Source organism: Diachasma alloeum, unplaced genomic scaffold (genome assembly GCF_001412515.2).
Source record: "Diachasma alloeum isolate Michigan unplaced genomic scaffold, Dall2.0 Dall_scaffold_00206, whole genome shotgun sequence".
NCBI classification, from domain to species: domain Eukaryota; kingdom Metazoa; phylum Arthropoda; class Insecta; order Hymenoptera; family Braconidae; genus Diachasma; species Diachasma alloeum.
In genome coordinates this window covers 1,599,657-1,620,257 of record NW_021680371.1, presented here as the reverse complement: position 1 = coordinate 1,620,257, position 20,601 = coordinate 1,599,657, and the positions used below count along the sequence as shown (strand labels likewise).

At 36.0% G+C, this 20,601-nt stretch overlaps 1 protein-coding gene across 4 annotated transcripts; it reads left to right on the top strand.

The window, feature by feature from the left end:
- Positions 1-1,818: 1,818 nt before the first annotated feature.
- Positions 1,819-17,912, top strand: LOC107036207 (transmembrane protein adipocyte-associated 1 homolog). 4 transcript variants are annotated; one of them, XM_029125957.1, is made up of 7 exons: positions 1,819-2,362; positions 4,278-4,492; positions 6,063-6,358; positions 6,429-6,686; positions 9,917-10,103; positions 13,334-13,463; positions 17,306-17,912. In XM_029125957.1, the coding sequence occupies exons 2-7, from the start codon at positions 4,344-4,346 to the stop codon at positions 17,453-17,455; spliced, it is 1,170 nt and encodes a 389-aa protein (XP_028981790.1). In that variant the 5' UTR covers positions 1,819-2,362; positions 4,278-4,343; the 3' UTR covers positions 17,456-17,912. The 4 variants fall into 4 exon arrangements, with proteins under 4 accessions (XP_028981790.1, XP_015109475.1, XP_015109476.1 ...); XM_015253989.1 differs by lacking the exon at positions 17,306-17,912 and having other exon boundaries at positions 13,334-14,461; XM_015253990.1 differs by lacking the exons at positions 1,819-2,362; positions 17,306-17,912 and adding an exon at positions 2,470-2,517 and having other exon boundaries at positions 13,334-14,461.
- Positions 17,913-20,601: the final 2,689 nt, after the last annotated feature.

Sequence of the window (20,601 nt, the reverse complement as noted above, 5' to 3'; positions counted from 1 at the left end):
GCCAATTCTCCGGGATCGAACCCAACATACGTTGCGAAATCATTGTTCTGTCTACTGAGAAATAAAATTATTCCATTTCATGAACAACTCAACTCGTCATTAACATTTCAAAAAAAGTCAAAAGTGTCCATTTTACCCGCACCAGGAATTTACAAGAATGTTTTAATTAGCAGAAAACAATTATTTGAAGTGAAAATAACAATACAAAGAATAATTAAATTATGAAATAGTTGCATGCAGCCGAAACCCCTAATTTCTGGACAACTGAGCCATATGTTTTTCATTTATTAAATGTAGATCAATAGAAAAAATAATTAGGATGTTGCGGTCTGTGGTGCGTACCTCTGGTGCGTACCTCAAGAATGTAAATACATACTAAATACATTCCTGAGGAATGAAAAAACATTTTTAAAAAAATTGTTCTGTGTAATGAGCAAGACATTGATTTTTTGAATAATCAATGTTTGTTAAAACATCGCCCATACCCATTTTCAAATTTCTGAGTTTGAGAAATATGCAATACCAATTCCCAGACGCGGATCGTGAGAAGTAGCAAATAAAAATACTATTACGGGCCTCCTAAAAGAAGTCGCCAATTTCGAGATAAAGCGTTCTACCACGTTTCTACTGATTTATCCCGTTTTTTTTCGAAAGAGTGCTTCTTCCATTCCACGATGCCCCTATTGATCCATATTTATTATTAAGAGTAATTATGAAAAAATGAGGGCCAATTCTCCGGGATCGAACCCAACATACGTTGCGAAATCATTGTTCTGTCTACTGAGAAATAAAATTATTCCATTTCATGAACAACTCAACTCGTCATTAACATTTCAAAAAAAGTCAAAAGTGTCCATTTTACCCGCACCAGGAATTTACAAGAATGTTTTAATTAGCAGAAAACAATTATTTGAAGTGAAAATAACAAAACAAAGAATAATTAAATTATGAAATAGTTGGATGCAGCCGAAACCCCTAATTTCTGGACAACTGAGCCATATGTTTTTTATTTATTAAATGTAGATCAATAGAAAAAATAATTAGGATGTTGCGGTCTGTGGTGCGTACCTCTGGTGCGTACCTCAAGAATGTAAATACATACTAAATACATTCCTGAGGAATGAAAAAACATTTTAAAAAAAATTGTTCTGTGTAATGAGCAAGACATTGATTTTTTGAATAATCAATGTTTGTTAAAACATCACCCATCCCCATTTTTAAATTTCTGAGTTTGAGAAATATGCAATACCAATTTCCAGACGAGGAATCGTGAGAAGTAGCAAATAAAAATACTATTACGGTCCTCCTAGAAGAAGTCGCAAATTTCGAGATAAACCGTTCTACCGCGTTTCTACTGATTTATCCCGTTTTTTTTCGAAAGAGTGCTTCCTCCATTCCACGATGCCCCTATTGATCCATATTTATTATTAAGAGTAATTATGAAAAAATGAGGGCCAATTCTCCGGGATCGAACCCAACATACGTTGCGATCGCGAATTGAGCTCAGTCTAAGCTCATCACAAAGAGGAATCATTGTTCTGTCTACTGAAAAATAAAATTATTCCATTTCATGAACAACTCAACTCGTCATGAACATTTCAAAAAAAGTCAAGTGTCCATTTTACCCCACCCACCCCTATCGAATCTAACAAGAAAAAGGGCATATGAAAGAGCAGCATCAACACTGCGGTCACTTTCAAATTCAAATTTTTGACGTTACCGATGGAGTACTCCGATAAAGCAGTTCCCTGCCTGTACAGATCCCTCCTGCAAAAGTGGTGCTCATTCCAAACATGACGTAATCCCCTCACTCCGGGATTGCTGTCATTCTCCCGTCAAAACAATACACCCAAAAGAAAAATCACGAGTTATTTCCCCCGCATATCTGCCTCCAATCGGCTACTCGCATTATTAAAAACCGTTTAAAACCTCTCCACCGAATTGAGGACAAATGAAACAAGTGTAAGTGCATCGCCAGTATCAAAGACTCCATCTGGACGATGAGAAACAGACAAAGAGCTTGACAGTGACGGGAATGAAGCGCGTTCGTATTGGATTTATTCTAATTGCCTTCAAATACACAGTGTTGAGTTATTTCGTGTGGCGGTATTTTAGAAACAGGGCGGAGCCGAAGCCCCCGAGTGACACTTGATAATTTCTGTGATTTCCGAAAGAATTAAGGGACAATTGGGGCGCAGCTCCGTGCGAGGATGGAGATCGTTGTGTCTTGGAAAGGGGAAATCAGTGGTTGACACAACTCGGAGTGGGGAAAGTCGCGAAATTGCGTCACGATTGAATTTTTCATAATATTATTGTGACAACAGTTGGCTTTTCAACCAAAATGCGCATCTGCGTGCACACGGTAAGTCAATTAAAACGTTATTTAATTAGTAGAAATCAGTTATGGCGACTGGCTCATTTTTTTGCACTCATACTGGGGAGATTCACTTGCTGAGTAATGCAATAGGTCGTGTATCGATTTTTTCCGCAGTCTCCACTCTCCCTTTATTATTTACGGTAATAATCATTGTTTTGGGTCAATGACGTTTCGACGGTTGACACTCTGCTACATCATTGGGCTTTAGGTTTATTCCATCTGTCAAACGTTTTGTTTTGTTGTTCGACGTCTATTTTTGAGGTTATGTTTTTTTTTTTAATCAAGGCTGTGCGTGATTCATTGATGAATCAGGCGAGTATTGTGAGAAAGTGTTTACAACGGGTTCATGTTATATACGCATGCTAGAGAGTGAAATTGTAATCGCGATTCGTTGTTCGTGAAGCGATGGGTGAGGGGTAAAAAATGTACAGGTGCTAGGGTGAACTGGTCAATTTCTGGACGATTTCAACTTGCATTGGATATTCCATTAATAGAATGAAAATTGTATTGATTATTTCAACTTTTAATGATATTACTCGTGTGTAATCATGTGATCAATGATTTTTTTGTATGAGGTGAAATCATGGGATTTTGGACACAGTAAAAACGACACTATCTCATGGTCGAATATCCCGATGTTTCGATTAAAATTTAATCTTCATAAGGCTTTGGAAATTAATTACACGAATTAATCAGTTTAAAAAGATCAACAAAACCTAAAATTATCTTGCGTCACTTAAAACAACTAATAACATTTTATTCTATTCTATGTTTTTGGCCGTCCAACTTCGAGATTTTACGGGCCTCAGAATTAATAACAATTTAACGTTCTTAAAAAAACTTTAAGGAGTATCTCTAAAAGAATAGCTTGACATCGATAGTGTTTTCTCACTGTAAAAACTATTTTTTCTAGTGTAAATTAACATCATCATACAGCAAATTAACCACAGACCGCAACTTCCTAATTATTTTTTCTATTGATCGACATTTAATAAATAAAAAACATATGGCTCGGTTGTCCAGAAATTAGGGGTTTCGACTGCATCCAACTATTTCATAATTTAATTATTCTTTGTTTTGTTATTTTCACTTCAAATAATTGTTTTCTGCTAATTAAAACATTCTTGTAAATTGTACTGATTATTTCACCTTTTAATAATATTACTCGTGTGTAATCATGTGATCAATTATTTTTTCTGAGGTGGAATCATGGGATTTTGGACACAGTAAAAACGACACTATCTCATGGCCGAATATCGCGACGTTTCGATTAAAATTTAATCTTCATAAGGCTTTAGAAAATAATTATCCGAATTAATCAGTTTAAAAAGATCAACACAACCTAAAATTATCTTGCGTCGCTTAAAAGAATTAATAACAATTTAACGTTCTTGAAAAAACTTTAAGGAGTATCTCTAAAAGAATAGCTTGACATCGATAGTGTTTTGTCACTGTAAAAACTATTTTTTCTAGTGTAAATTAACATCATAATACAGCAAATTAACCACAGACCGCAACATCCTAATTAATTTTTCCATTGATCTACATTTAATAAATAACAAACATATGGCTCAGTTGTCCAGAAATTAGGGGTTTCGGCTGCTTTCAACTATTTCTTGATTTAATTATTCTTTGTTTTGTTATTTTCACTTCAAATAATTTGTTTCCGCTAAATAAAACATTCTTGAAGGTATGGAAGCCATCACATCCCCATTTAGGTGATTCTTTTACTTTAGATCCTACCACGAAACTCAAAATTCCCTTAACCGTCCAGCAATTGGCTTGTTTACCCTAGTTTGGCTTCAAATAGCGGAGGAATACTGAGAGGAGATTAACTTTGTTGTTTAGGGCTTGGTGGGAAATACGTAATCAATGTGGAAAGTGTTTGGGTTTGTTGCAGACTTGCTGAGGAGTAAAATGTTTCGCTGAGATCTCGAGGTCTGGGATATCTCGAAGTGGTAGAAAGATGTATGGGGGTGGTGAGCAGACAGTGTCCGAGCCCTGGCGCAAGGCTCTGGACCTGGGGACGACTGCGGATCCTAATGCCAGCTCGTCTACTGACGATGATGATCATTTTTGCAAGCTTGTGTTGTATAAGGAGATCCAAGAGTCTAGGTAAAATTATTCATTCTCTTTTAAAGGGGAAGTTAATGGAGATGTTCTTGGCGTGTTTTTTTTTCAACTTAACCGGGTGTTTTTTTTAAGGAATTTTTTTTATTTCAATTTTTACCTGTTTCTTGAAGATAGAAATGTTGGTTAAATAATTGCACCCGTCCCTCCTCCCCTCCTTTGCCTGTTAGGATTCAATTATTTTACTGACTCGGAAACCCAAGAAACACAACAAAAGTCGTTTCAAGGAAACACCCGGGTAAGTGGAAAAGAAACAAGTGAATAATTGCATTTCATTTTATAAAGGAGTATAGTCATTAAGAGGCAATGGAAATTACCATCGGAGTAGAAACTGGATTCCAAGTTTATTCGTCGTCAGACGACTGTCCGACGAAACCCAAATTCTTACACTATAGATATCAAGATTATTGATGATCATTATTGATGATCAAGATTATTGATTATTGATTTGAGTGTTACTAAATAGTCGTCTGACGACGAAAAAACTTGAAATCCAGTTTCTACTCCGATGGTAAGTTCCATTGCATTTTAATGCTGATATTCATTTTCATCATTTTCCAAATTTATTGCAATTTGATTATTGGTTGAGCTTTCCGTGATTAATACCCATCGAATTTTGGTTTCAATTTGTTATCGAAAATTGACCTTTTTTGATTTCTTTACAATTTTTCTACAATTTTCAATATTTATAAATGATTTTTTTTGTATATTCGATATGACCCTTCGCGAAATCAATCGTATGAAATTTAAAATTACTCATTTCCTTCTGTTAGAGATATCCAAGCACTTTGGCTATTTTTTATCGAGAGAAATGCTTTTCTATATTTTTAGTCGAACATCAGAGCTTTCGTTTGAGCTCCATTCGATCCTAAGTTTCCGCGCCTTTCGCAATGATATTATTATTTAAAATTTGTAAGTCTGAATTTGAATTAGGATATTGACTCATTAGAAAACATTTTAAAAATCTGGAAAAAAATTAAAAAGCATACTTTTGAGCGAAGACTCATGAAATAATTAAAAAATTTCAATTTTTTAAAGTTACGAGCATTTTGTATAAATAATTTTGAAAGAATCAATTTTCCACCATAAAAATCTTTTATTCGGAATTATAAAAAATTAATTCATATTCAGAATTTCACCAGAAATCGATTACATGCCTAAAAAAATTAAGACTACGACTTTTTAAAAAATAATAATTCTGTGCAAAACGTGATCTGCATAACGCAGAGTATTCATGATTTTTAAAAAATTTTCTCACGCAATTTAATTGACAAATTTGATGATTGAAAATGACTGAATCTACAGTGTGGTCTATAACAAACTGAAAGAAACTTAGATAAACTGAAAAAAACCGTAAAAAGAAAATCAGTATTATTGAAAAATGGAAATTTCGTGACGTTTCATGCCTACATTGTTACTGCATGAAGAAGCAATTGACGAAAATTTGCTGAAATTTCCCACTGAATACTTGTGGTACTTGAAAAAAGCGCTGTGACCCCCCCGTAAGTACTTCACGCTTAATAATTCTATGATTTCTTTTCTACTATTGTTCCAGGGTACGAATATGGGATTTAGTGATACTGATACCAAATTTAGTGTTTCTTCTATTCATCCTTGTGAGATTCAATCGTGCTAGGCTCAAGTTACGTGCAACAAGTAGTCCAATATATTTAGCATTTTACGGACTCGTTTTCTGTAACGTTGTAATATCAGTGATAAGGTGTGTGGTGTCAATGACAGTTAATGCTGCTGCCGATGTTGGTGAAAAAGCAGACAAAGTGTTGTGGGTGACAGTTAGGTTCTTTCTTCTCTCCACAGAGATGAGTGTTGTCATATTTGGACTGGCGTTTGGTACGTATCACCGCCCAATTCAAATCCAAAATTTTTCGCCCATTACTGAACGGTATTTCCGCATTTTCAGGGCACCTGGACAGCCGCTCCAGTATTCAGAGAGTACTGCTGGCCACCTCGTTCATATCCCTAGCGTTCACGATAACTCAGGGAACACTTGAGTTGGTTTTACCGGACGATACATTCCACATTCCTAGTAGAGATTTTTACGTATTTGGACATGGGGGCATGATGTTCTGGTTCTGCAGCAGTCTCGTATTCACGCTTATTTACCTTTTCATACTTATTCTACCGAGGACAAGACTGCGGGAGAGATTGAATTTACCTAGTAAGCATCATTTAATCCTACATTACTTTAAGGGGAGACGGAATCCCTTTGTCCACATCAAATCTTAGAATTGTGTTTTCTCCTACAATTATTAATTTCTATCTATGAAATTATTTTATCGACTCGATTATCGCATTGTTGAGTCAATGAAGTAGTTTAATGAATAAAAAATGATAATTGCAGGAGAAAACACAATTCTAAAGATTCTTATAAACGCAGGGGTTCCGTTTCCCCAAAACAGTTTTAGAGGATAGGGAAAGGGGAAAGATTGATTGATTGTTGATGTTTATTATGTAGTAAAGACGAGTCATGCACAGGAAACAGAGAAACAAATTAGATAAAAGCATAGAATTACCGTAAGTAACTTAAGGGGAGACTACTGTGAGTTTTAAAAGTCGTGGGTTATTGGACTGAGACTTTTCATACGTAGAAGATCGATTATATAGATCTCAAAACGTATAATTAGTGCAAAAAAAAACATTTTTTATTGTTCGTTTGCCCGAAAACGTTTAAAATGCCAAAAACAGTCGAGGGCCTCCAATTTTTGCGCTCCGGAGGATTTTTTTTTTTAATTTTCGGAAAAATATGTGGAATAACAATTACGAGACAGTTTCTTTTAATTCACCTCTTACATGGCTAGATTTTCTTTTTTTGTATTTTTTTACACAAATAGTGAATTTTTTTATATGAAAAAAACCAAAATCAGCTGTGTAGGAGTTGAATTCCGAAAAATTGGCTCGTAATTGTTGTTCCACACATTTTTCCGAAAATTTTGAAAAAAAAATCTTTTGTAGCTCAAAAATCGAAGGCCCGGGACTGTTTTTAGCATTTTAAGCTTTTTCGGCCAAACGAACAATAAAAAAAAATTTTTTTGCACTAATTATTCGTTTTCAGATCTATATAATCGATCTTCAACGTATGAAAAGTCTCACTCCAATAACTCACGACTTTTAAAACTCATAGTAGTCTCCCCTTTAGGTGTTCCGTCTGCAGATCACAAGGGGGTGAAACGGAAGGGGAGTCTTATTTTTCTCGAGCCCTGATCAAACTTATTTTTTAAGTTATCATGTATACAAGCAATCTCACGTGAAAAAACGAAAAACAAGGATAAAACTACATTGCTCAGGGTGGAATGGTTCTTTTTCGATCCATTTGAATAGGAATCATGACGAGTATTTTGAAAAAAAATTGGAATCCGTCGCATGGTTAAGGAGATATCGGCAAAAAACGATTTTTGAGGAATCGCTACATCTCAGGAACCGCTCAACCGATCGAGCTGAAATTTAGCACAAATTTGACTATCAGTAGTACCAATTAGCAGCCAGAATTTCAGTGTCTTTGCTTTCATCGTTCTCGAGTTATAGGGACAGGTCTGGACAACCGGACATGAATGTACACACACATACAGACATTTTTTAAAAACATCGTTTCTTCACGTTTCATAATATTTCTAGGCATTTCTGGGGGGGGGGGGTACTCCTTAACCATTCGAAAACAGGTGCCACCACGGTATGATTGATTTAGATAAAAGGTGTCGAGACGAATATTTTGAAAAAAAAGGGAAATCGGTTGCGTAGTTTTGAAGATATTGCATATAAAAAATTTGCTGGGTTTGGGGCGCTATGTTTTATTGTCTCGAATATTCATCTCATTCCTAATTTTCTCAATCAAAACCAAGTGTCTTTCTATCGGAAAAACATCCGAATTGACTTTTAAAAGTTAATATTTCACATTTGACGGGAAAAGACGGATAATTCGATATCAATGGGGGGGTGCCCCTTAACCATTCGAAAACAGGTGCCACCACGGTATGATTGATTTAGATAAAAGGTGTCGAGACGAATATTTTGAAAAAAAAAAAAGGGAAATCGGTTGCGTAGTTTTGAAGATATTGCATATAAAAAATTTGCTGGGTTCGGGGCGCTATGTTTTATTTTCTCGAATATTCATCTCATTCCTAACTTTTTCAATGAAAATCAAGTGTCTTTCTATTGGAAAAATATCCGAATTGACTTTTAAAAGTTAATATTTCACATTTGACGGGAAAAGACGGATAATTCGATATCAATGGGGGGGTACCCCTTAACCATTCGAAAACAGGTGCCACCACGGTATGATTGATTTAGATAAAAGGTGTCGAGACGAATATTTTGAAAAAAAAGTGACATTGGTTGCGTAGTTTTGAAGATATTGCATATAAAAAATTTTCGGAACAAGTCGAATAACTCAAAAATTACCGACGCGATTGAGCCCATCTTCAATACGAACTGTGGTTATCATGAGAGAAAGATTCAAAAATCAATTACATGAAAAAACTAATCGTGGATCTGTTTAAAAAACAGTGGCCGAGTGATCGCAAAATTTGGAAAAGGGTGAGAAATCAAGGGTCCTAAAAGCCAATGCGTTCAAATGTCAATAAATATTGGAAATACAGTAGAGGCTTCGTATAAGATACCTCTCTTTAAGATACCTCGCGCTCCGAGCGCTCGAGGCCTGCCCCCACTCTCGGCACTTTTATCGCCTCCCGAATGTTTGTTTCGTGGACTTCTTATAAGATACCTATGGCCCTGGGCATTTTTCAACGGGAAGAGAGTAGTCATAAGGATCAAACGGTGTTAAGAATTAAACGGGAGGGACGAACCAAGTGATCATGAGGGTCTAATGACCTTAAGGGGGGAGGGGGTCACAGCACTTTTTTCAAGTAATGGAAATATACATCGATTTTTTTTCCACTTTTCCCATCGTAAAATCGTAATTTTTCGTCTGTGATTATTCTCAATTCCATCAACAATTCCCCAACATCGGCTACCATTCTATCACGCGGGGTCATGTTTAGAGAGAAAAGGGAACACCGGCGATGCAAATTCACAACATTAAACACATATAAATTGATTAGTTATCGATATTCATTCAGTAAAAATGAAAATTCCATTGAATTCGGGCGCAACGAGCGAGGGGTCTTATTTGAAACCCGCTGATCCTTATTTTTCTCCTCTCTATGGGCGCGCGTAGTGGGGGCATAGGGGTTCCCGGAATTCCACTCTCCTACCGTCCCTAAGGTATCTTACACGAAGCCTCTACTGTAAACAACGAATGCATCCTGTAAAGCGGTCCAATGAAAAATATTCTCTCCTCATTACTGTGATTGATCAAGTAACATGTAATTGCAGTAAAAATATCACTAAAAGTAATATTAATGCCGATCCCTGCTCCGCATTATGCAATTTCAGCGAAAAAAAGTTTTTACATCTACGTCGGAGCTTTAGCAGCCTTGAATCTGATACAATCAATCGGAGCAGGACTTCTGAATTACACTCAAAACCCAGCTGGACTGTGCGTCGTGGATTTCACAGCCGCGCTATACCTGACGTTTTTTACACCGCTCGTTTACCACACCTTCTTATCAGAGGTCTTTGGGTGAGTCATAAAAATTCTCAATGTTGTTTATCATGATAGTATGAAATGAAGCTGAAACTAGCGAAAGATTCGACAGCAGAAGATTTGTCTTAGGCGAGTCCAGGAGTCGACAGATGTTTTTAAGTAATGTACAAACTTTTTTGCACTTAAAAAACATTTGTACATATGATTATTTGACTCTCCTACACTTAAATATCCCCTAAATTGAATTCTCCGCTGATGAATATTCTGCTAGGTTCAGCTCCATTAGTATGGACCAGGTATGATTTTTCAGAGTTCAAAAACGTTTTAGTTTTGGCTCCGACTGTTTAGGACAGAGTCCTTAAAGAGTGAGAAATCATAGAGTTAATAAAATGAAGACTGTCAGTTTTCCAGTGACAGCAGTCGAAATTTTGGGAATTTTGTCTCTAAATATTATGAATTTTATCCCGAATATTTACACCGAGAGGAAAACGAACAAGGATTGTTTAGACCAAGAAAATCACCAGTTGGAAATTATAAAAAAAAAGTGGGAAATTGGTCTTGTATTGTATATAGGGGAGGGTCGGGCAAAATGGGACGTATTGAGATCTTTTCCAATTGTCAATATCTTCATTACAAGTGAAGATCTTGACAATTGGAGTTGAGATCTTTTCCAATTGTCAATATCTTCACTTATAATGAAGCTATTTAGTTGTCAATATCTTCACTTATAATGAAGATATCAATATGTTCACTTATAATGAAGATATTGACAACTAAATAGCTTCATTATAAGTGAAGATCTTGACAATTGGAAAAGATCTCAACACGTCCCATTTTGCCCGACTCTCCCCTAGTACCCGGAGAAAAAAATACAAAAAAAATTACTGTGATGGCACGGTAAGATGGGTTCAATTGGACGGACTCGGAAAATTTGCTGTGGAATACAAGAATTTTTCGTAGTAAATTCGAGAAAAATTCTTGTGGCACGCAGCAAAAATTCTGGTGCTGGCACGGTAATTTCCGGAACCGTCTAAATAAGCCCATTTTACCGTGCAAGTAGTGATTTTTCTGGTATTTTTTTCTCCGTATATAATTATTTTTGTTAATAAATTAGCAATATGTTCTTGAAAGGTTAATAGAAAAATTTTATTTATACATATTTGAATGAATTTGAAACATACCATTTGAAGAAACCATCAGAATGCCACTTTCAGGGAAATTCATGAAAAATTTGGAATTTTCAGCAATCATCAGAAAAATCAAATAAACAAATACAGACATTCGAAAAAATAAAAAAACATGGTACATACAGTTTTTATTTGTTGCTTGTTGATTTAAAAAAATAATTGAATTGAGAAGGAAATACCGAAAGATATTTTTAAGCTTTTTAAATTAAAATCCCTTCTCATCAAATATATGATACATAACTCCATTGTAAGAAGTTCTTGTTAAAAACCTTCTTGAAGAAAAATCTTATTTCCAATGGAAAGGAGTTTCAATATAAACACCTTAGTGCTGTTTTATCTCGATCGACTGTTTAGTATCATCAATAATACCAATTTGCAGTATGAAATATAGCACAGACACCGACGAGGAAATCGGAGTTTTCGATAAATGGTATCACCGAAGAGATGAGAATCTAGAACGATCACTATAAAAGCGCGAAAGACAATAAACTACATCATGTTTAGTCTGGAAATTGTTGATCATTGCCTACTTTTGCAATACTGAAATTTCGATCATAACTAGTGGAAGCAAAGCAAAAACAAGTGGAGTGAAAAATTGAACTGCAGTGAATTAATTCGTTAAATTGAAAAGATCAACTGCATTATTTCCACAGTGGCATAATTTTTTTATGCAAACCCCCTAGATTCGATATTCAATAGGACGTGAAAAATCGAAACATCTGACGAAAAAAATTTCATAAGAGCCCGTGTATAAGGAAAAATTAGTTTATCCATTTCTGCCGAGACTATTGCGATTAATTTTTCTTCAACGTTAGAAAAGTTGGTTTTATATGTTCTGCTGTCAGCCGAAAAAATTACAGAATTTTCCTTGAACATGAAAAAAAAAACATTTACCAACAGATCAAAATCTGCCAAAATTAGTTAACCCCTCAAGAACGTGACAGATAATCCAATTCCGCCAGCGCCATGCGAAAGCTGGATAGTGTAGCTTCAATTTTTGATGCGTAACAGAAAGGCCCCGTACGCTAGGGGTTAAAAAGACAACTTATTCAATTTAATAAAACTACTAGATTATATTATATTAATTCATTCTATTGTTTTCTTTCTAATTTTTCTTTGCGGTTAGATTAAATTAAATTTATTGGATTTTTTTTATCGTTATTTTTTTATCGTTACATCGCTTCGACTCGGTTAAGGTACACTGCGATGATGATCAAGATTTTAAATGGTTAGATCGCACCATTCTACCCGGCCGGGATTTGAACTCGAAACCTTTCGCATGTGAGGCAATGAACTTACCCAGTGCGCCAAGCCACCGGGCAATTTATTGGATTCTATTCCCATTGTTGTATACAAATTGTGGGAACAGTTTCTCATTTTCAAATGAAGAGATATTTATGTTAAATAATATCAGCATAATATAATAAATCCTCTCTGGAAAATGGAAGAAAACGATTTTTTATTTTTCTAAAAAAATTCAAAACTGATTTTTTATTTTTCGAAAAAAATCAATATGTTCCCTCTCTATGATCTAATTTCAATGGGAGAAAGTGAAAAAAAAGATCAGAGATACGTGATCAGCAAGAAAATAAAAATTTCGATTTTTCCATGTTTCCGGAAAGTTTTGAAATTGATATATATGTATATATATATTTTTTTTTTTCAAATAATGAAAGAATACCCATCAATTCAATTTCTACCCTCACATTTTGACAGAATACATAAAAAAATAACAAAGAATAAAAATCCGAGACGAAAATTTTTATCGGATTAATATAATGTAATAATGAAATAAACACTGAATTATGCACGATAGAAGGAAATAGTGTGCAAAATAACCATTCAGAAGCATATTGCTAATTTATTAACAAAAATAACTATACTATATGCAATACAAGAGCAATTTCCCACTCATTTAGCTAAAAAAAATTGTGCGTCATACAAGACCGTCATTTTTTGGTGACACGACGGTCACTTTGCATCCCCAATTGCACCCTCGAAAAGTTTCTAAATGCTCTTGTCCTCAGCTTCTCACAAAAATCACATTACTTGACCCCAAAAATGTTCATCTGTTCACAGAGTATCCCAGCCATCGATTCAGTTCTCCTACAAAGCCCAGGTGGACGATGGAATGGAAGAGGACACAGTGTCCCTCCCCCACCAGCAGAGTTTCTCATCATTGAAAACCGACAGCGACTACATATATCAGGTCCATACTCCGTCTATTCACATGCCCTTATACGAGTCGCTCACAGCAAAACCGCCCGCCTTGAAGCAGCGAACCTCCCTGTACTCCCTATCATCCAGGAGGGATCCCAAGACCCCTGGTACAAGTCGCTATAGTTCCCAAGCAACTCTGTACGCCTTGTCGCCAGAGGCTAGAAAATTACGTCAGCGTAGTTCACAAACTAGTGTAACAGATCTTGTTGATCAGCGTACTAATCTTGTACTATCACCCAGTACAGCTAGTAATTTTATGTACACACCAAAGGATAACGATAGTAGGGCCAATTTATTCACTCAATCGGGCAAATCGAGTCTTGAGAATACACTGAGTACATTGTCAACTGATGCCGTTGACGAGTCGAGTCGTAAAAATTCCATCAGAATGACAGAGCAATCGAAATTGGTGACCAAAAGCCCTTCCACGAGTGTCTTGCCCCCTCTTGAGAGTAGTCTTCAGAACATACTCGACAGTGATAATGACGGTTGCTCGAGGGCAATGTTGCGGAGGAATTTGGCATCCGGTCATTCAGTTAAATCACTAGATCTGGAAATTGGCAGGGAGACACGTGATATCGCTAGTACATCGACTTGTGATTACTCTAAACGCGAATGGGTGGGGGGTAGAGATAGGCATGGGGGAGGGGAATCCGGTGGCCTTGGGGATTACTTGCAGTCCATTCAATCACCTGTTTACCAAAGTCCAATGACACGGAAGGATAAGGAAGATTCACATTCACCTTTGGATCGAGGAGACAATTGAGGGTCGATTTGTCTTGAAGTAAATTACAGGACTTGTTATAGCGATTTGTTAATATGTAGCTCGTATTTTAGGGTAAAGGGGTGCAATGGGGAACAACGTCCATTACACTTCAATTCATTTTTCTTTAGTATCTCCCAAATTGCGGGAGGAAAATCAGTAGTGAAGGGGTAAAACGGCTGAGTTTTTTAAGAATATCTCCGAATCTAAGGGAGATATCGAAATTTTCGTAATTACCTTTTTTGCAGAACGAATTGAGGGCTACAAAAAATGTTTTAATGAAAATTTTGCTATCTCCCTTAGATTCCGAGATATTCACTGAAACTTGGTCGATAGTCAAAATCGACTTGAAGCGTTTTGCCGCTTCGCTACTAATGTGCAACGAAAACTCATCTTGAAGTTGAGTTGACTGGTTTTATTTTACCCATTGATGTTGAATGTTGTGTAAATTACAGAGCTCAGTGAACTTAAATGATGATTTCACTGGTGAAATTCAAAAACGTTCAAGTCAACTTAGCTCTCACCTGAGTTTTCGGGGAATATCTCCGAATCTAAGGGAGACGGCAAAATTTTTGTAATAACCTTTTTTGGAGAGCGAATTGAGTGCTACAGAAAAGATTTTGTCGAAAATTCCGCTATCTCCCTTAGATCACGAGATATTCATTGAAAACTGGCAGTCAAAATCGAATTGAACCGTTTTACTTGATCTCGAAATTGAAAATTTTGAATGGTAATAAAATAAGGTAGATATTCTGAGCAACAGCTTCAAATACATAGTTGAACATTGATTTTCAAGTTACGTAATTTACTTCTGGATGTGTTGATGTCATGGGAATTTTGACGAATTAATTTCCAAAATGTTGGACGACAAAAATTTCGTTTTCTCTTTTTAACGTTTATTATATAACGTGTATTACATGCCCCCATTTATCTCATTGATATTACATTAGACTCGCTAAATTGGAATTGTAACCAAAACGAAGAAATCCTCTCCCAGCAGAAGAAGAAACGAAATTATCTTGGAATGATCCACGAAATACCCATGACATCTCTACAATTTATCAAAGGACCGTTGTCGCACAACACTCACTTCTGTAAATATTTTGTGATAATAATAGTGAGTAGAGATAAGGGGGTATGGCATCTTATGTACATATAATTAATATCACTGAGGATTTTTTCATTAATTAATCACTGAGTGCAAACGCCCAACGTTTGCTTAAAATTTATCTCAGAATAGGGTAAATTCAATTGCGCATTATAATTTCTATCCTCAGCAATTACCTATGAATATATCGAATATATGCGCAATACGGAGTATCTTGAAAGAGCTTTAATTCCTCATAAAGTGTAAATAATTAGCATGCCTAGTGGCTTTTATTAAATGTATTTGAGTAGTCAAAAAAAATGCACATGGTTTTTTATTTATTTATCGAATACAATACTGAGGTGGGGCATTGTACTTGCGCTAATTATAAATCAAACGCGTTTATTTGTTCATTGGAATTGTTATGTACCATTTGTGAGATCGAACGGCTGCCTCAGTCTCATTCTCGTCCATTTTCCAGTCTTCATCTCTCTATTTTCTCTTGCGCCTCTGTAATCCCCTGTGTGTGGACAACGTCCATCTGGAAGTGCCAGCATACACACCGAAGCAAAAATAACCCACCATCACGTTTGGCTTTTCCTCGTAGTCTGTTGAATTTGAGTTGTTGCGTATGGTTGGATGTGCCACATACATCGTTTGCACATGTGTTTTTGCACTCGACATGGACCTCGGCTTCGCGTATTTATTTTATTTGAGAATTGTTTTCTCTCTTTTTGTTTTTTCAATTTCAATCTGTGTGTAAAAATGTTTATGAATGCGCGTGATCATTGCTATAGTGTTTTAATTTGCATGTGGAGCACAGATATGAGATGATGGTTTTCACTGAAAACAATTCAGTTGTGGAGGGGTAAAGTGGGATAGGTCAATTTCAATTGAAGAGGATTTTTTGTGACGAAGCATTTTTTAATTTAGTTGTGATGGACGAAAATATGGTTTCGAAAAAAATGACTCTTCCTGTTTTGGCTGATGTCAAGGTGATGTTTTTTATGAATATCTTTCAATCATAGGGCAGAAAATTCGCGGCGATATTTGTGGGGATATCTTCTACAGATTTTGAGATATTTTCGAAAGACTGCACTGCGAGAAAAACGGCGGAGTTCAAACAAGTCTTACTTGTGCCAAAAAAAAAATCGTTTGTAAAAACTCATCAAAAAAGGATTTTTTGGGCCAAACGTGTAAAGCATGCGCCGAGATTAGAAATAATTATTACAAAAATAGAGTTAGTCTTTTCAAAAAAAATTTATTCTCTGTGCAAGTAAACAATGTAATTTCTAGTCCTAGTTCTTCGTTATTCGATGGCTCCACACGTACTTTGCTCCCGGTAAATGCTCGTTTTATATGAAACGAAGGGTAGTAGTTTGTCGTTTCAGCATTCAATCATCACAGACCAAAAAATCATTTTTAAAGAAAATAATAATAATGATATAACTGCAATCTCATAACTTAGGGATAAAATATTTCTTGATAAACTTCCTTCTATAAAAGATTTTTTTATCACGAAAAGTGAAATATTTCGGTGTTGTTGAAAGCAGGGCAATTAATCGCGTTTGAGACTTTTAAATTCGAACCAAACAATTATTTTTTTGGTAATTTTCAACCAACGATTTTGTTGGCCCGAACAAGACTTGTTTGACGTGTTTGTTTTTCTCTCAGTGTAGGCCGGGATAGGCGGACGCGTAGTGTCCGCGCAGGGCTGTCTGACAGCCAAAATGACGAAAAAATAATTTTACTATTGCTCAAATTTCAAAACATTTCGGAAAAACTTATCAACTGGCATTGGCTCGACCTCGTCTGCCCCTCCACTCCTGAATTCCATGTCTATTTCAACATAAAAACACTGATATATTATGCCATGACGATGAAGACTCAATGGCTTCTTACAAAACCAAATAAGACCAGGAATTGATTTTTAGATCATCATTGAGGAATCCAAAAGCGGAACTGTTTCTTTGTTTTCCAGAACCACAGTGTCTATGACTCAACACAATTCGACACCCATGCAACACCGGTCAACCCGCTTTACGCGGCTTCACTCCAGAGTCCAGATAGCATTACTGGTTACAGTATAGACAGTCAAGAGGCACACCACACCAATGGTTATCAGCAATGAACGATGTTCATTCAATTCCATCCGGAAAAACGATTATTACAATAAAATGCGAGAGAACTCAAATCGAAAAGACATTAATCGGGTAGTGACTCATTTTCTTGTGGTTTGTGAAGGTTTTTTTGGGTTATTCAAAGTCGTTAGTGTTTACGATTTGATCAAAATACTCTAGTCATTTTTACCGCTTTCCATGTCTCAAAAAGTTTGTATTCATAGTTTTAATGGAAACTACTCTGTAGCGAAGTGATACAACAAGATAATGCAGCTAAATTTCACGTTGGATTTTTTTTCTTTTGATTATTCTTCCTCGGAGAATTCGGAGAGAAGCGGAAACTTCAGGGGCTTATTTCGGATATGTTTCCGATATTTCCCACTGTCATGGGTAACCAACCAAACAACTGCAGATAATTCTTTTGGTTGCAATTCTGAGGGAAAAAATAATTAGTAGTAATACCCCAAGAGCTTCAAAATTATCGGGTATTTCCTGACAGCTTCGTTGTAAACAAATGAGGGTGTCAAGTTTTGCAGATTAAAAAATCCCGAGCGCTTGCGCGAGAGATTGTTCAGCAAAACTTTGCTTTTTTTCTGTATTTTTTTACACAAATCGTGAATTTTTTTATATGAAAAAAACCGAAATCAGCTGTGTAGGAGTTGAATTCCAAAAAACTGGTTCGTAATTGTTGTTCCACACATTTTTCCGAAAATTTTGAAAAAAAAAATTTTTGTAGCTCCAAAATTGGAGGCCCTGGACTGTTTTTAGCATTTTAAACGTTGTCGGGCAAACGAACAATAAAAAAAATTTTTTTTTGCACTAATTATTCGTTTTTAGATCTATTTAATCGATCTTCAACGTATGAAAAGTCTCACTCCAATAACCCACGACTTTTAAAACTCATAGTAGTCTCCTCTTAATAGGTGAAGCACAGAAGGGATTGTTCGAACCTGTTTAATTCGAATAGAATACAACTTTAGACCCCTTCCTGGTTCATTCAGGTAGATTTGACGACTAGATTCAAATCTCAATCAAAATCCAGGATTCACGCAATCTCCAACTGCTTCAATTATGATTTCTTAGATGAAAGTGAATTTGACTCATCTCATTGTATCACTTCACTACAGAGTTCATCTTAGATACGGGAAACAGTCAGGGAGGCTGTGAAATGTAACGGGAGTCAATCCAAATATGTAGATCTTGCGTTCTAGATATGGGAATAGTGATCTATTAATAATTTTGTACTTAGGGACAAGAAAATGATAAGGACAATTTCAATGGCGAATGCCCCAGATTGAACGGATTGTGGGGATTTTTGAAAATTGTTGAATGCAATTTGATAATTGAATTGGCGAGGTTTAGGGTGAGGACGCTGCCACCACGTCGTTCTCGATTTATAATTTTCCGTCCTTCCCAAACGTATACGATTTCCTGTGGAACATTCGAATCGCCATGCAGAATGCGTTTGGAGGAAAAAGGTACAGATTATAGCCTCTGGTTACCATCTGTACCTCTATCCCTCGCTATTTTCTTACTTTTGCATCGGAACTTGGCTTAGGAAATTGAAAGGGGAAATTTAAGTGTTAAGTTCATAAGTGAAACTCGTGATAAATAAGCTTAGTTTCAGTGGCGAAGTGGTGGAACGTGTTGGGTGTAAACATGAATTATTGACCTTTTCCGACAACTTCCGTTTTCTTTCGCCCTTTGAATTTATGAAAATACACTGAGCCCCGGTTGTACCAAGCCCAGTTAAGAAAATTGTCACTTAAGTATCGGAATAAATAAAAATAAGCTGCCGATCGATTTTGATCAAAAGTTCATTAGAAGTATTTCACACGGAGAAAACAGTTGGAGAAAAAGTACCAAAACGTGCGAGATTAATAATCAATTTTAATCTGTTGGCGCGGGAAAATTTATTAAACGTGCGGGTGATTTGTACAGAAACTGGAAAATTTACTCTGCATGCAGAGTAAATTTTCCAGTTTCTGCACATCAAAGATTGTCCCACACGAAGAGAAATATTCAGTAGTAGGGGAGGCTGGAGGAAAACGGACACTTTTGACTTTTTAAAAAATGTTAATGAAGGGTTGAAATGTTGATAAAATTTAATAATTGTTTTTTTCAATACAAAGAACAACTCTTTCCCTTTGTGACGAGCCTAAATTGAGCTCAATTAATAAATTTGTTTCTGAGTTATAAATAATTTTAACAAAGTCTAAAGTGTCCATTTTACCCCACCCTCCCCTAATACCCCAAGAGCTTCAAAATACCCTATCGGGTATTTCCCGATAGCTTCGTTGCAAACAAATGAAGGTGTCAAGTTTTGCAAGTTAAAAATTTCCGAGCGTTTGCGCGAGGAAGATTTGAACAAATTATGTTCATAGAATAACCCGATTTGCATAGACTGTCATATATAAGATTTTATTTGAAATGAGCCGAAAAAATCAAAAGCTACTGCGAAATATTCAGGTAAAAAAAATGAAGAACTACTGCGAAATATTCAAAAGCTAGGAGGAAATATCCGAAATAAAACTGTCGGGTAGCTTCAAATACTGCGCTCTGATTGGTCGAAATCCGATTTTTTTCCGAAATTTTTCTCAGTGTGGTGAGACCGAATAGACCCTCTTCCCCAACCAAATCCATTCGTTAACAATAATTAATTTTTTCAATCAGTGTGTTCCCCACATCAATTTACCGAAAGAGTCAGTTTCGGCTCATTACGTTCGACCACTTCGCTACGGGTTTGTATTAATTGGGGAATCCACGGTTAACTAAAAATTATGATCACAGGTTCCATCCAAATTGTACATAGCGAATAACTATGCGTTAAGGTGAAGAAGAAAAAACTATTCGTAACAAATGTAATCGTCTGTAAGTTTACAAGTATGATCGGCTAATGAAGCAATTGGTGTACAACGAACAGCTGCTGACTCGCGATGTCTCGTCATAATTGTCCGCTGAAAAATAGACGAGAAAAATGAAGCCGAGACACAAAAGAAAAAGAAACGAAAATCTTTGAGAGCGGAACAGAATCACTTCGGTGAAAAATTTCTCACTGCGTATGAAAAATCCTGAGAATCCTGGTTGTAATTCTTTGAATTTTCAGATTTTCATTGGAAAATACTAAGACATGGACCGCGTAAAAGGAATAAGCTTT

Coding starts and splice junctions, on each gene's coding strand:
- LOC107036207 (XM_015253989.1), top strand. CDS start 4,344: ATGTATGGGGGTGGTGAGCAGACAGTGTCCGAGCCCTGGCGCAAGGCT. Junction 6,359..6,428: donor CATATTTGGACTGGCGTTTG/GTACGTATCACC, acceptor CCGCATTTTCAG/GGCACCTGGACAGCCGCTCC. Junction 6,687..9,916: donor GGAGAGATTGAATTTACCTA/GTAAGCATCATT, acceptor ATGCAATTTCAG/CGAAAAAAAGTTTTTACATC.